Raw genomic sequence first — 14,768 nt, forward strand, 5'->3', positions numbered from 1 at the left:
TGACAGAGTATAAGCCCACAAAGCCTAAAATACTATCTAGCCCTTTGTAAAAAAAGTTTGCCCACCCCTGGAATATGCTAGTCTGTAAGTTTCAGTGGTGATAAACTACACACGGCGAATGGGAAAGAATGTACAGGGCCACACATCACCTGTAAACGGGGCAGTAGGAGGCGGCTGCCCGTGTTTACATTTTACACTTTGGAATTGCTTATTTACTTTTCACCAAGTTGTCATTTACAGCAACAGGCACAAATCCTAAATGTGTAGCCTGATGATGTACCCACCATTCTGATCAAGATACAGAACTTTTTCAGCACCCCAGAAAGCTCCCTCATTACCCATCCCTGTGAATACATCCCCCAATAACCTCAAATTTACCCTCTATCACCATGGATTCGTTTTTCCTGCTTTTTACCTTCATATAAATGGAATCACACAGTGTATACCCTTTTGTGTCTGGGAAAGGTATTTAAACTACAACTTCATTGCTGACAACTTGGAAAGTTGAGAAGTATAAATAAGGACACAAAAATCACCCTAATGGCATCATGCAGGGATGATCACTTTTTCATTTATTCAACAAGGGTTTCACTGAGCATCTTTTATGGATCAGGCACCTCTCCGGGCACTGAAGAGTAAGGCATGAGATGGTCCCTGCCCTCTTGGAGCTTACTGTCTGTGGTGTCTTTTCTCACAGGCTAGTCAACAGTCCCATGTCCAGCACTACCCAGAGTTCTGGCCTGAGCTCATGGATCATCAGCCCAAAGGCCTGGAAATGGACACCCTGGTAATTCCGGAATTTCAAATCATAGAAGAGTTAGGGAACTTAAATGGTCATCCAGACCAACTGGCCATTTTTCAAAAGCAGAATCAGAAAAGGTGCTCAGCCAAGCCTTTGGAGGTGAAGAGTTATCCGGAAAAGAGTGCTGTATCCAGGGCTTCCCTGGTGGCGCAGTGGTTGAGAGTCTGCCTGCCGATGCAGGGGACGCGGGTTCGTGCCCCGGTCCGGGAGGATCCCACATGCCGCGGAGTGGCTGGGCCCAGTGAGCCATGGCCGCTGGGCCTGCGCGTCCGGAGCCTGTGCTCCACAACGGGAGAGGCCACAACAGTGAAAGGCCCGCATACCGCCAAAAAAAAAAAAAAAAAAAAAAGTGTTGTATCCAGAGCTGGAAACTCAGGCTTTAACACCACAGTCTAAAATGTTCTCTAGGCTGCAACACTGTTCTCTAACAATAAGGCCCCCAACCTCCTTCAGACTAGGATAGGGCAGTATTCATGTTTTACTCTAGAGACGATTTCATTTTGAGGCCTTCTAGAGACTCTCCCAAATCAATGTGAAAGCCTTGGAGAGTAAAGCAGCAGAGAACGGAGAGGACCAGGCTCTCCCTGCTGTAAGCAAATCAGGGTGAGCCTGGAAAGTAGGGGGAAGACTGTGCGCAAGAGCAGGAGAGAAATATCCTTTATGCCCTGAAGTTACAGGAGAGGCTGAGTCCATGGCAGTCACACTTGTCATTCTGTGAAACTTCAAGGTGGTGCCCAGAAAACCTTTATACAGTAATGAGCCATCTGGATTTTAAATTATCTTGGATCAGGGACTACATTTCCCATAGAAAATCTTGGGATCTGAGCAGCGAATTCATTGTTTGGGCAGAAGAACCTAATGCGGTCTCTTCGAATTCAGTAACTCTTAGAAGAACAAGCTGGGAATAAAAGAGACCAAAGAGATCGGCCGCCTCACTTCTTGGCGTGTTTTCATGATGTTCTGCCTCTTTCCAAACATATCACATCCAGGAACCTGCAGCTACTAACTCATTCAATCTTCACAAAAACACAGTAGAGTATTATCATTATTTTCGACCTAAGGAAGCTGAGGCTCAGAAAGATTATATAGTGTGCCCAAGTGGCACAGCTGGCTAAGCAGATTGGAGAACCCAAATTTAGGTCTGTTTGACTCCAACATCTGCTGTCTATTCTCTGCCGTGGAATCACAGCAGAATTCCCCCTTTTAACTTCCCATCTCCCAAAGCAGTAAAACTGGAGCCCTTCCTCTTTCATCCTAAAGCCCTGCTCAAAACTCATGAACCCCAATCTCAACCCTTCCATTAACTTATTACAGTAGCTCCAAGCCACCTCCTTAAAATGTCCTATGTCTTCTTTTCCCATTTCTTTAAAATGGGGCTACTATATCAGCCCATCACTACTTTATCCTGTGTGAAGCATAAACAAGGGTTTTTCAGCTGTATTCTGGCTTCCTCTGTTTAGGGGAAGCTTAACCAAAGGGTTTATTGCAATAGCTCATTTGGTTAGCATCTGTGACCCACATCCTTAAAAAGAGAAGTGGGATACTTACACTTTTCTTTTTAAATTTCCATATGAAGGGGTAGATATTGGATCTGTTCACAGATCCATAGTTGCAGTTACTTGGTTGGTGAGCACCCATATTGCATCAGGTGGTATATACAAGTTAGATCTGGACAGGAGGGTTACAGGAAGTTGCTGGATATTAATAGCCAGATTATCTGGACACGCATAGGAAGTTTCCCTGTACTCTGTGCAACTTCCTGTACATTCCCATAGTTGGCTTGGGGTAGGGGGAAGAATGGATTTTCTGACACCTGAATTTTGAGAGGTAAGGAAGCTTGAGAATCGGACGGGGCACACAGCAGTTGGAACTACAAATCAGAGCTTTGTTGTTAAAAGGGAAGTGATGGCTGGTTTTTTAATGGGTTTTCCAGCTAAACACAGAAACTGATCTTCATTACACTTGACTGCTTCTATCCTGATAGTAAGTGAGAGACAGAGAAAAAGCGATTGTTCTCCAGGGACATTTACTCTGAACACTTCATTATCCCTGTTGAGGGGAGCTGGGTTGGCAGAAAATGTTCTCCCATTGGGCTGAACTGTGAGGGGCAAGGATCTGCCGTATGTCACAACAAACTAGAAGACAATAAGGTGAAATGAAGAGCCCTCGTTTCTATGAACTTATTACCCCTTTCTCCAGGAAAGACACCGAGACGGTGTAAAGGTCCCCCAGAGCTCTGTGCATACAACCGCCCCTTTCTCATGGGTGGCCCAGGCGAGTGGAGCAGGCCCTGTATTTAAAAGAGGCAGCCTAGCTCCTTAGCAGCCTGACTTGGACCAGCCACATCTGGAGTTTCAGCCCTCACACACCTGGGAGATTTGATCCTGAAACAAGCAGACAGGGCTGCAGACCCTCCCCACCCCAACCCGCGCTGAAATTCCCCCCTTCCTCCTAATTGTCTTTTAAAGGTGGGAAGGGAGGAGAATTTGCTTAGAAGCTCCTTTGCAAATTCCCTGCTCATTCTGAGTCGCCCGGTCCCTCCAACCCCAGCACTGGAACTCCCTGATTCTGAGAATCCTAAACCTCCAGAGGGGCTAGATTTTACTACTGGGAACTGGCTTCCTACCTTCCCGGAAGGAAAAGGGTGAACACTATTGTTAGACCACGGGGTTTCACAGGTGGTCTCATCCATTGTGTACAGTGCCCCATCCCCTGCACTTTAGGTTTCAATTTTGCACAGATGATGAACCTGAGGCTTAGAGAGGGGAGGGGGTTGTTCTCTGCCCCAGGAACTATGGGGCTGTGAGCGATGGATCCTAAAAAGCCCCTGTTCTTCTGCAGGTCCGGTCCAGCCTGTAGGTCTGGGTGCGACTCCTGCAATCCTTCCTTCCCCTGGGCGCCTCAGGGAGAGGCAGGTGAAACTCCGATAGTGCTGAAGGGTTCCCGGCTTCCTTCCTGGGCCAGGCCGGCGTGGAAAAATACTTCTTTCCCCCAGCGGCTTAGTCTGCGCCTTCCCAACTTGGCGTGGGAGATGCCTGCCAGGGCCACCTTGACCTTGCCTCTGCCGAGCGCCGCCCCAGGCCCCGGGAACCGCTGTGTCCTGGAGCTGCGAATAAACCAGAAATCAGTGGGCCCAGAGAACGTGCAGCTCCAACTGTCCATCCAGCTGCAGGCCAAGCTTTGCTTTCACTGCCAGAAAGGAGGCCCAGCAATCCTAGTTTAGCTCCGAAAGTGGAGGCGCTTTTGATAGTCCTGGTTTAAACCGGGGAACCCAGTGGCCCAGGCGTCCAGCTTTCCGCAGCTCGGCCAGGCTGGGTGCTGGTGCAGACCCGCTGCTGGGGGAGCTCAACTTTGGCTACTCCCTCTGGTCATAAATTAGTCGGTGCCTCCTCCCAAGTGTTCTCCGGACCTCCTTCCCGCTTGCCTACGCTCTCGGGCCGGTAGCTGTGCAAATCCAAACCGCTAGACCCAGCTGGTGAGGGCCTGGGGTCCGCAAAGCGGTAACTCAGGTAGAAGTAAATGGGACCCCCGCCCCCGCAATCCACACTCACCCCACCTAATACGCCCCATTTCCCCCAGGTCTCCGCGTCCATTCCCCTGCGGTCAGTTTATCCTCCGCCCGCCTGGCTCTCCCGGCCCATCGCCTGCGTCGGTTGGGACGCGTCGGAGGGTCTCTGCTCTTCGCATCCTCCTCCATCTCCTTCTTCCAAGAGCACCCCAGCTTCCTCCAGCTCTCACCTGAACCCCCGAAGCGCAGCCTCCTCTTCTCTCCAGACTAAAGCCGGACCCGCAGCCGGTGGAAAAGTCCCGGAGCCTTCCACACTAGGCTACAAGCTACTTGTTTAACAAGTCCAAAGGTCAGCTAAAGTTTGGCTGATAAACAGAACCAGGACAAGAATCTCTTCGGCCCCCTGGCGTGAGTACGATGGACCCTGGCAGCCCCGCTCCCGGCCCGGGTCTCCTGCGCTCCCCGTCTGCCCCTCACGCTCTCCCTCTCTCGGTTTTCCCCCCTCCCCACGACCATTTGCATCTGGCCGAAAGCCGGGCCCTCCCCACTAATTTGCATATCTTATATGGCCTAATGGTGGCGATCATGGCAAGTTAGAAGTTTTCTGACTCCTCTCGGAGGAGACTCCGGACCCCGGGGAGTAACAGGTGTTTGGAGGCTGAAGGGTGGGGGGGTTCCTGGACTTGGGGTTCACTTGTGAAACTCCCCTCCACCCTCCTCTCTCGCACCCACCCACCCCCTCACCCCCTTCTTTTTCTGTCCTTGGAAAATGGTGTCCAAGCTCACGTCGCTCCAGCAAGAACTCCTGAGCGCCCTGCTGAGCTCCGGGGTCACCAAGGAGGTGCTGGTCCAGGCCTTGGAGGAGTTGCTGCCATCCCCGAGTTTCGGGGTGAAGCTGGAGACGCTGCCCCTGTCCCCTGGGAGCGGGGCCGAGCCGGACACCAAACCGGTCTTCCATACTCTCACGAACGGCCACGCCAAGGGCCGTCTGTCCGGGGACGAGGGCTCCGAGGACGGGGACGACTATGACACCCCTCCCATCCTCAAGGAGCTGCAAGCCCTCAACACCGAGGAGGCGGCGGAGCAGCGGGCGGAGGTGGACCGGATGCTCAGGTAGGCGCGGACCGAGGTGCGGAGTGTGTGCCCGAGCCCCTTGAGCCCCCGGCCTTGTGCCTGAGCGACACTGCGCGCGACCGCTCTGGCCAAGCCTGGTTCCCACGAGAGAAGTCCCCCGGGGGGCGCTCCGCTTCTCTCCCAACACCTGGACCCCTCCAAGTCCCTCAACTGGACGGCCCGAGCCCCGAGGCTTCAGGAACGCCTGCCCAGGCCAGCGCCCGGGACCCGCGGGGCCCTCCCGGCCGGGCTGGGGCTCGGCCTGGGAGAACCCGAGCTGCGGGGCCCTTTGCCCGGAGGTTTGCCCACGCGGCGGAAGGTGCGAGTGGGCGCAGTGAAACCGCTGCGATTCCCAGGAGACCAGGCTCGGGCCCGCATCAGCCCCAGGCCAAGCCTTTCTCCGAGGTACCGCCTCCGCGGTCCGGGGAAACGCCGCCGGCCTGGGCCACGGCGTCCTGCCGCTCTTGGCAGAGGGACAGGCGGCACCCGGGCCGGGATCTGGGGGGCGACTTCTCCGGAGTGCACTCCCATTTGCAGCGCCCGTGCAAGACCCCAGGGCTATCCGGAATCCCCAAAGCCCGTTTAGATTCGCGAAAGGAAATGTTTGCACGTTGTCAGGTTAGGGTGGATCCTCAAGCGGCAAAAGAAACCACGTCACTAAGCAAGCGAGGGGAAAATGCGGCCAAGACCCCAGTTCGCAGCGGATTTGGTGGGAGAAAGGAGGGCGTTTCCGGATCTCGCCGCCGACACCCCGGCGTCCCTGGGGAATCCAAGCAGGCTGGCGGGAGGTCTATCTCCCGGCCCCGGGTCGTTTGCTAAAACTTCCCGAGCGGCCCAGGGCTTTGACAGCTGGTTACTAATTATCCCAGGAGCCCAGCGGTCCCCTTAGACCGCACGTCGCTCCCGGCCACTCTGCTTTAGGACCAAGCCCCTCGCTTGGCCTCGGACCCTTCAGAGCCGCGGTCTCTAGACAGGGCCAGGACCAAAGTCGCGCCGGGGACTCGGGCAACCTCGGTCACCCGCCCGCAGTGGCAGTTTGGGATGGGATATGACCTTGCATTTGATTTTGCTACCTGGGGACCCGGCGGCTTACTCTCTAGCAAAACAGTCAGGGGGATTTCTAGATTTTTTTTACTTCCCAAAAGTATGTTGCTACAGTTCTGAGGTTTGAGGTTCTTCCCTCGCGGTTTCGCCCGTGGCGGCGGTTTCTCCCCAGCCGGGGTTAGGGTGCAGGAAGGTGAGAGGGGTCTGAAGAGGAGCAGCTGGGGCGCCAGGGCGGCCCGGAGGTTGACCCGGGCCCGGCGGACCGACCGATCTCCCGCCGCCCACCAGCGGGCCACCCCCCCGCCCCGGGACCTAGGCCCATCTGCCTGGCCGCAGGCGCCCGCCTTCCAGCTGGGATTTGGAAGGACCTGGGGCGCCCCTCGGCACCCAGCCCCGCGCCGGTCCGGACGCGGCGGAGATGTAATATAAACTGCAGCACGTGGAGTTCGGGTGTTATTAATTTATTTCTATAAATCATCAACAGAAAGATACACAAAAAGTTGTGATTAGGTTGAACGGAGAGGCGGGTTATTCATTGGTGAAGTTGTAAACGCGGCGGCTTCGAGGGGGAAGGAAAGCAGAACGCGGACGCGGGGCTGCTCGCCGCTGCCCGAGCACACGCACCGCGCTGCCGGGCCCTCCCAGCCGAGCCCCCGCGCCGCCCGGAGACCCGGCGCCGGACCCGGGCTGCCCCAGGGCCGCCGACGCCGAAGGCCCGGCGGGCAGAGAGCCAGGCCCGGCCCGGAGCCCTGGACCTCAGCGCTCTTCGCTGAGCAGAGCCCCCGGCTCCAGGGGGCGGGGAGCGAGGCTAGGGGGCCCGAGACCCCTGCTGGGGCGGGGGGACGCAGGACAGACCCCAAGGTTTCGCTCCCTTTCCCCAGCGGTTGCTGCCTTCCCTCCCCCAACTTCGGGAGTGGTCAGACTTGATTAAAGTAATTTTTCAAGAAATCGCTAGCGGTCCCCAGGTCACTGCACAGTCGGCTGCTGACCGCCAGACGCACGCACTCCCTTTTTGGCCCACCGCGCTCCCCTAAGGCGGAAAGAAAAGAACCGGGCAAGTCACTCTTGGGAGCGCCCGGCCACTGTTTCCATCTCTTTGAAGAGAAAGGCGAGAAAAGCAGGCCGGGGGCTGCGCGCTGCCGGGTCCCCGGCCCCAGCTCTAGGCTGGCGCGCGGTGGAAAGTTGGAAAGTTGGAAAGTTGGTTGGTCCCAAGAGGCCGGGCTTGAGGCTTCTTAAAGAAGAATCACGGCGATCTGAGACGGGGTCCAGGGCCTCTCTGCTTGTGGGCGGCCGAGGCATTGTTTGGAAAGGAGCGTGCTGGGCTGGCCAGGCGGCCGCCGAGGTCGGGCGCTTGACACCTGCGTCCTGAGCACAATGCCCGGGCGCGCTTCTCCCGTTCTGTGTGTTTATCGGGGTTGGGAACCCCTGATCACGGGCTGTATTTTCAAATTTCAAAACGTAACCGACTCTCGGGGCTCTTCCCGGTGAATGCGTGAGAATTCTGTGGTCAGAGCTGTAAAGGTGTAACTACGCCATCTTATCCCCAACTCTGGTCCTTCAACGCGGGCTGAAAGATTTGCTATCCTTTATAAGGTTTTACTGTTGTTGTTGTTTTTTAAACCTTCTCAATTGTTAAACGAATTCACTCTTAACAACGGAATCATTCGCTCTTAGAACATTACACTATTTCAGTTAGGTTTCTTAGACACACGAAATAAATACAAGTAAAAAAAAATATTAAACAAAACCAAAAAAGTCAAAGAATCTGTCGAAGCAGCATTAACTTTTAAAATCCAAATACTTTTTTCTAACTTTCGAAGCTATTGTTGGTATCTGTTGAAGGTGTTTTTCTACCCTAAAAATATCTGTGGAAATATTCACCAGAAATAAGATTTTAAATGAGCTCTGATGTTTACACGGGTATGTGCAAAATGTTAACATTACTTTCCTCTTACTCAAGGTGAATTCTCCATGCTTGAAACCGGGACGCAGTTCCTCATTTTTTGTTCCTGTTGTTACTTCATTATGTTGTATTACATGGAAGTACCTTTATAAATACTTGAGAAATATATTAAGCTATATGTAATTAATCTTGTTTGCATTTCTCAAAACATGTCTATCAAAGCCTGTGTTTTCATAAATTTAATATTAAAGACTTGCTAAAATGATCACAGTTTTTCAAATGCGTACAAAAATCCCAGTTTAATTACTGGATTTTTAAAATTTCATTACACAAACATAACTTTAGTTGACATGTTATAGATACCATTTAAAAATAAATCGGTTATTTCATTTGCAACACTGTAAATGTTGCTTTTCAGCATTGTTTTTTATTACCTCTGAAACTACTTTTTCCCTTCACTTTTTTTCATGTTCTGTCAGGCTATTATATACATCAACATACAGTAAAGGGATGCTGTTTGTTTTGTTTTTTTAAGTTAAATATGTAGCTGCATTAAACAAATAGTATATGTGGATGTATTGTTTCTTGAATACTTTTGTTCTATACTGTGCACTGTTTTCTTAATTTCTGTTTTCAATTATATCTCTCACTTTTAAGTCACCTATTCAATAAGCAAGAAAAGATATTGGCAAGTTGAAAACATTTGGAATAAATTCAAAGGCACTAATACGGTGTTCTAAAGAAGCTTTTTGCATTACCTGTGTTTATGAGAAATGTAAGCTCTTATCCCAAGCTTAAAATTTATGAGAAAGATTAACTTCCAGACACTCTTACCCTGTCAGAGGAGAAATGTAAGAATACAGGAAAACATGGCATTTGGAATCATTCATATCATATTCAGAAATTGAAATTATTCTCCCTCTGTTTGGTCTTATTTGAGAGGCGGGGCTGTGAAGATTTTTTTTTTTTTTTTTTTTTTTTTTTTTTTTTACTTTACTGGCCTCACCTCAGTGCAGCGATTCTTCAGCCCCAGGGAGGAACGTCATTTCTTAAAACTTTTCTGAAACTCTGAAAACCGTTTAACGTTTGGCTAAGAAGTCCTCCTTGCTTCTCAGGAGGTGGACACAAAAGTTTTACTCCTGTTTTATAAGACAAGAAACGGGGACACCCATTCTGAAGGAAAATAATGGGGGAGCAGTCCAGGTGAATTTAGAGATTCTGCCCTCTGTCATTGTCGGATCAGCCAGCCCAGCCCCAAGCTAATGGCACCTCCACTGTCCAGTGGGCCTCTTGCCGTTGTTTAAGTCTCTCACATTCCAGGAAAGTGAAGGAAAGCAAAATAAAGCAGGAACTTCTCTTTCTGCTTCCCAAGAGAGAGTGCTGGGGTGCTTTCCCATTCCTGAAGCAGGGAAATCATCTTCCTCTTTGCCCTCCTAATCTCAGATGAAAGGGATGGAGTACACTATATAGGAGCTTTCATCTTCTCTTTTGTTTAGGTTCTATTTTGGCCTCTCCCCAGGATGTAACTTGGACAGGAGGAGAAACAGGGGAAGGTCAGAGTTTTACACAGAGTTTAGGTAAAACCTCTAGAAAGAGGGTATTTCTCCCCGACCTCTTCTACCAGCATCCTAACCATCTGCTTATCTGTCTAGCGAGGACCCTTGGAGGGCTGCCAAAATGATCAAGGGCTACATGCAGCAACACAACATCCCCCAGAGGGAGGTGGTCGATGTCACCGGCCTGAACCAGTCACACCTCTCCCAGCATCTCAACAAGGGCACCCCTATGAAGACCCAGAAGCGCGCTGCCCTGTACACCTGGTACGTCCGAAAGCAACGGGAGATCCTCCGACGTAAGTGCTTTCATCCTGCCTCTGCCTCAACCAGGAGTGACCTTTGCCCTAACTCTGACCCCTGTGGAATGCCTCAGTTTCCTCTTCATCAACAAGGTCTGCATAGCGCTTGGCAAATATAAGGAAGCTGGCATGTGGATTTGGCCTTCAGCGCTGCTGTACAATGGGTTGACTTGTATCATTTTCTTCTCCCACGATCCCCTAGTACCCAGCCAGTTGCTTTGACAAGCCCTTCAGTGTGTGCAGTGCACCTTGAATATTTTGGTCCCTGCTTCCAACATCTTTCTCTTTGAAACCAAGTAGGTAACAATGGAGTATCGTCCCCAAAGTAAGCCAAGCATCTCCCCTTGATACATCACCATGGATCAGTTTCCAAGGAAGACATTTAGTAACAATCAATAATATTGATCACTATTATCGTTATTTTCCTCCTCTCTGAAAGGAGTATTAAAAATATAAGGCATTTGTATATATAGATATATTCAGAACCCGATCCTGTTATTTGGGAGGGTTGGGTAGGGGGGTGCAACTGAGTTCTGAAGCAACTTAAGATGCTTGCTCACATTTACCAAAATCGATGGAGTTTTGAGACCCCCAGCCGGTGAGCCTATCAGAGGAAGAAGTTGCTTCTGGCTAGAGCAGGACACACTAAAAGCGTCTGCATTTGCAGCTCTGACCCATGAATTCTTGTCATTCCCATTGTCGTTTCCAAATTTCCTTTTTGTCCCAAGATTTCTTCTACCCAATAACACAAAGATTTTTGTTTTGAAGTCTAGGGAAGTTTGAACTGCCTTTCAATGATAAGAGTATCAGTGACCTACTGTTTTTATGTTAGGAAGGTATACTTTTACATTACACTTTGATTATTGCGATCCAGCCCTTTTTCTAGGAAAAACTTATATGAGCTTTCACTCCTCCCACACACTATCCTCTGGGCGGTGGGCTTCTCTGTCAAGATACGAGTTTCTACCCCTTTCTGGGCTGGGTTTTTCCCCTCTCACTGGAGGGCTACTTTTTAAAATCACTCTTGTTTTCTGTCACACACTGACCTGAAGTGATTGTTTTAGTATTTATTGTCTCAATGTCTGTGGGCTGGAAAGGACTTCAAGGGGGAGGGAAAGGGTTCATCTCATATTTTGGTGGTTTGCTCTTTTGTTGGAAGCATTAGATGGGTAGGTTAGAAGAAGCAAAGTGAGAGCTCTTTGCTACTGAGGGGAAGAGGCTCCTTTTAAACTCTGGGATGATCCACCATCCATGGTGACTAGGTCTTTACGAATTTGTGTGTCTGACATGAAGCAACTCCCTGTAATTCCTGGAAAGCCTAAGAAAAATTTTCAGGAGCCAGTCTCCAAAGGCCAGAGAACCCTTGGGACACACCCTCACTCCAATACAAGCCTCAGGCAGCATCTCCAGTTTGAGCTACCTCTGTGCGTGCCATGGGATTTCCCTCAGAAAGGAGAAGGAGGACAGCCGGAAGCTTCTAAAAAGACAAAAGTCCCAAAAAGTTTCTCAAGATGCTTGAGAATGACATTTTGCAAAAATGTATGACAGTCTCTGCAAAGGATTTTTAAATTATTATTAGTGTTTTAAAGTCCCATGAGACATAAAGCTTACGAAGGATCCCTTCATTCTGTAAATATTATATGAGCACCTATGAGGTACCAAGCACTTGCTGGGCTGTGAGATACACCCGTCCTTTTCTCCAGGGATTTACAACCTAATGAGGGAGATGAGGTGTTTGAAAAACTAATGACAGCTGCTCTCTAAGAGTTGTTATAAAAGTATACACAAGGGGCAGCAGAGGAGTTGCTAAATTGCCTAGAGACATCATGGAGGGCTTCCTAGAGGAGGCGACATTTCAACCAATTCTTAAAGGATGAATATAAGACATGCTCGCATGGGATAAAATATAGGAAGTGAGATGAATAAAAGAGGGACACAACTGAACGTGGCAAGTGGTAAGAGAGAGTGGGGAAGATAAAAAAAAGATGACACATGATAAATTTTCTTGAGAAACTAAAAATAATAAATGGTAATATTCATGAACCCATCTATGCAGATAGAATCTCCTTGTCCAGGCTGGCTCCTGAGCCTGTAAAGAGGTTGCCGAAGCCAGCTGCTCCAAGTTAATTTTTATGGGCAATGAACATTTTCTGTGCCCCTCCCCCAGTTAATCTGGAAGGAAGTCGGGGAGAGTTGGTGGTGGATGGAGGACATGGGGGAGTCTAGTTCTTCAAAATGTGCAGCCAGCAGCCAGAGGCAGCCCCCACAGCGTGGGGCAGCTGCGGGCGTGTCTCGCACCCACCACAGGCAGAACTTCAGGAGTCAGTTCAGTTACCTCCACCCAAGGCCGATTGGAAGGTTTTGTGGGTGTGTTGTTTGGGTTTTGTTTCAAGCGAGAGGTGATGCATATGCTGCATCACCATGCATATGCATGGTGATGCAATGGTTATGAGTTTAGCGTCTACAGGTTGGGTTCACGTCCTGGCTCCCGCCCCAAGCCCATGCAACGTTAACTGGTCTGAACCTTAATTTCTTCATCTGTAAAATGGAGATAACAATACTTCTTGCACAGAGAGGTGTGAGAATGAGATGAAGGGATACAGTTGGAGGATTTTGTATAATACCTCACTGTAGAAATGGTTCAGTAAATGTTCCCTGTGATGACATCCGTTCACATCAAATGAGGAACCTCACACTGATCCTGGGTCCTTGGGATCACCCATACTGGCTTTGGCTATTATTCATGGTAACTCCACAGGGCCACAGGGAGGAGAGGAGTCACTGAGACAGACACCCACTGAGCAGGGGACTTCCTTCTCCCACTATGATCCTCCCCAAAGTCACTGTACTTAGATGGCCGCTATGAAGACCAAATAATACAGGAAGTGTAAAAGCACTTTGAAAAGTATAACTTCTGTAGGAACTTGGGTGATCATCATTACCGTCAACGTTATCCTGACTAGGGGCAGATGTTCTAAAAGACTATTTAGTGCCCGTAGGTCTTCACCCAGTCCCATTCCACAGGCGGGGAAGCTGAGGGACCAGGAATTAAGGAACTTGGTTGGGGCCCTACATTATTTCGTTGAGTCCGTGACTTCCTGCCAGTAAATTTGGCAGAGACATTCTCAGGTATCTAAAGGAATTGTTGGGAACCAGTGAAAGCAGAGCCCTAAGTGACCTGAGAATCATCCAAAGTGGGCGGGGCCCAAATCAAAGGTCCCAGTGACACGTTCAGTCCATCTACCTGGGAGACAGCTCGTTAACTTGGCCGATCGGCAACTGGTTAAACAAAGGCCAACACCACCTGCGTCTGGGGTACAGGCTTGTTAGGGGCCCACTGCTCCTTGTGATGGACCAAAATGGAAATGGATCCTTAGATGGTAGTAAGTTTCCCATTGCTGGAGGTGGATGGGCTGGGAGGCCACATGGTAGGGTATTGTGGACGGGATTCAAGCACTAAGTAGTGGCCTGACTTTGGACCTTGAGGATTTTCTGAGACCTGTAGGGATGACTCCAGGAACCAAGAAAGAAAAACATCAAGGTCCAGAACCCAGGGACCAGGAGTTAGGAGATGAATCTGTTACTTGTCCTTGTTCAGCAGGGTCCTTGGCCTCTATGCTTGTTCATCTGTAAAATGGAATTAATCACCCTGATGAACCTTTTTCACACACATGTGAGAAAGAGGACAACGAGGCTGCCTCTTCCATGAGCAAATATCAAATCTCATTGCAACCACAAAGGCTAGGAAATCACCATCAGGCAAACTGCCGTCTTTCATTCATTCATTCAACCAAAATATATTGAGGGTCACAGTGTGCCTGGGTCCTGGGAATTGGACTGACAAGGGGCATCATGCCATCTATATTTACCTTTCTCCAGCTCATTAAATGCCACTCCCAGGAAGGTCCTGTGTTTGCTATCTCCTGCATTTCTCTTCTTTCAAATGTGAGAGCAGGTCTGTAAGACCTTTCCCTCTTGGGCTGTTTCCCTCCTAAATGGACCCCTGGACACACACACACACACACACACACACACACACACACACACACACACACCATTGCCTCCGAAATGATCTGAGCTCTGAAGAGCTTCTTCTCTTTCCGATACAAAGGTCCAATTATATTTATTTCAAAGCAGTAGTCAAAAGATTTGGGGTTTGGGGTTTTTCAAAGAGCATAACATTATAATGTTGATCCCTAGGAATTAGGAGAGCGGTGGGGGGAGCTATTTTCAGCCTCTAAACACTTTGTCTAAGAGCAGATTGTACTTTTGAGCATTTTTTCCCCTAGACCTGAGACTTGATGGAGTTCATCTCCTTGACATCAAAACACAGGAGTTCAGGATTCAGAGTGTTGCTTCATGTCTGAGAGCCAGTGAGCCAATGAAATAATAATAATAATAAATTGTCCTGCAAACAATGGTCGGCCACGTTTGAGCTCCTCCAAAGAAAGGAAAGGGGTGGCTTTGGTGGAGCCATCAGAAGTGGGCAGTGAGGGCCCTGAGCCGAGCCTACCCCCTGCACCCCCATCCGCAGTAACAGCAG

At 49.8% G+C, this 14,768-nt stretch overlaps 1 protein-coding gene across 4 annotated transcripts in view; it reads left to right on the plus strand.

The window, feature by feature from the left end:
* The first annotated feature begins 5,079 nt into the window (after positions 1-5,079).
* Positions 5,080-14,768, plus strand: part of HNF1B (HNF1 homeobox B) — a 52,460-nt gene continuing 42,771 nt past the window's right edge. For all 4 annotated transcript variants that reach the window (XM_060081151.1, XM_060081153.1, XM_060081150.1 and 1 more), the window contains exons 1-2: positions 5,080-5,423; positions 10,023-10,222. In XM_060081151.1, coding sequence (XP_059937134.1) covers positions 5,080-5,423; positions 10,023-10,222 — 544 coding nt within the window. The remainder of the gene's footprint in view (positions 5,424-10,022; positions 10,223-14,768) is intronic.

This window comes from Mesoplodon densirostris, chromosome 18 (genome assembly GCF_025265405.1).
Source record: "Mesoplodon densirostris isolate mMesDen1 chromosome 18, mMesDen1 primary haplotype, whole genome shotgun sequence".
Taxonomy (NCBI): Eukaryota; Metazoa; Chordata; class Mammalia; order Artiodactyla; family Ziphiidae; genus Mesoplodon; species Mesoplodon densirostris.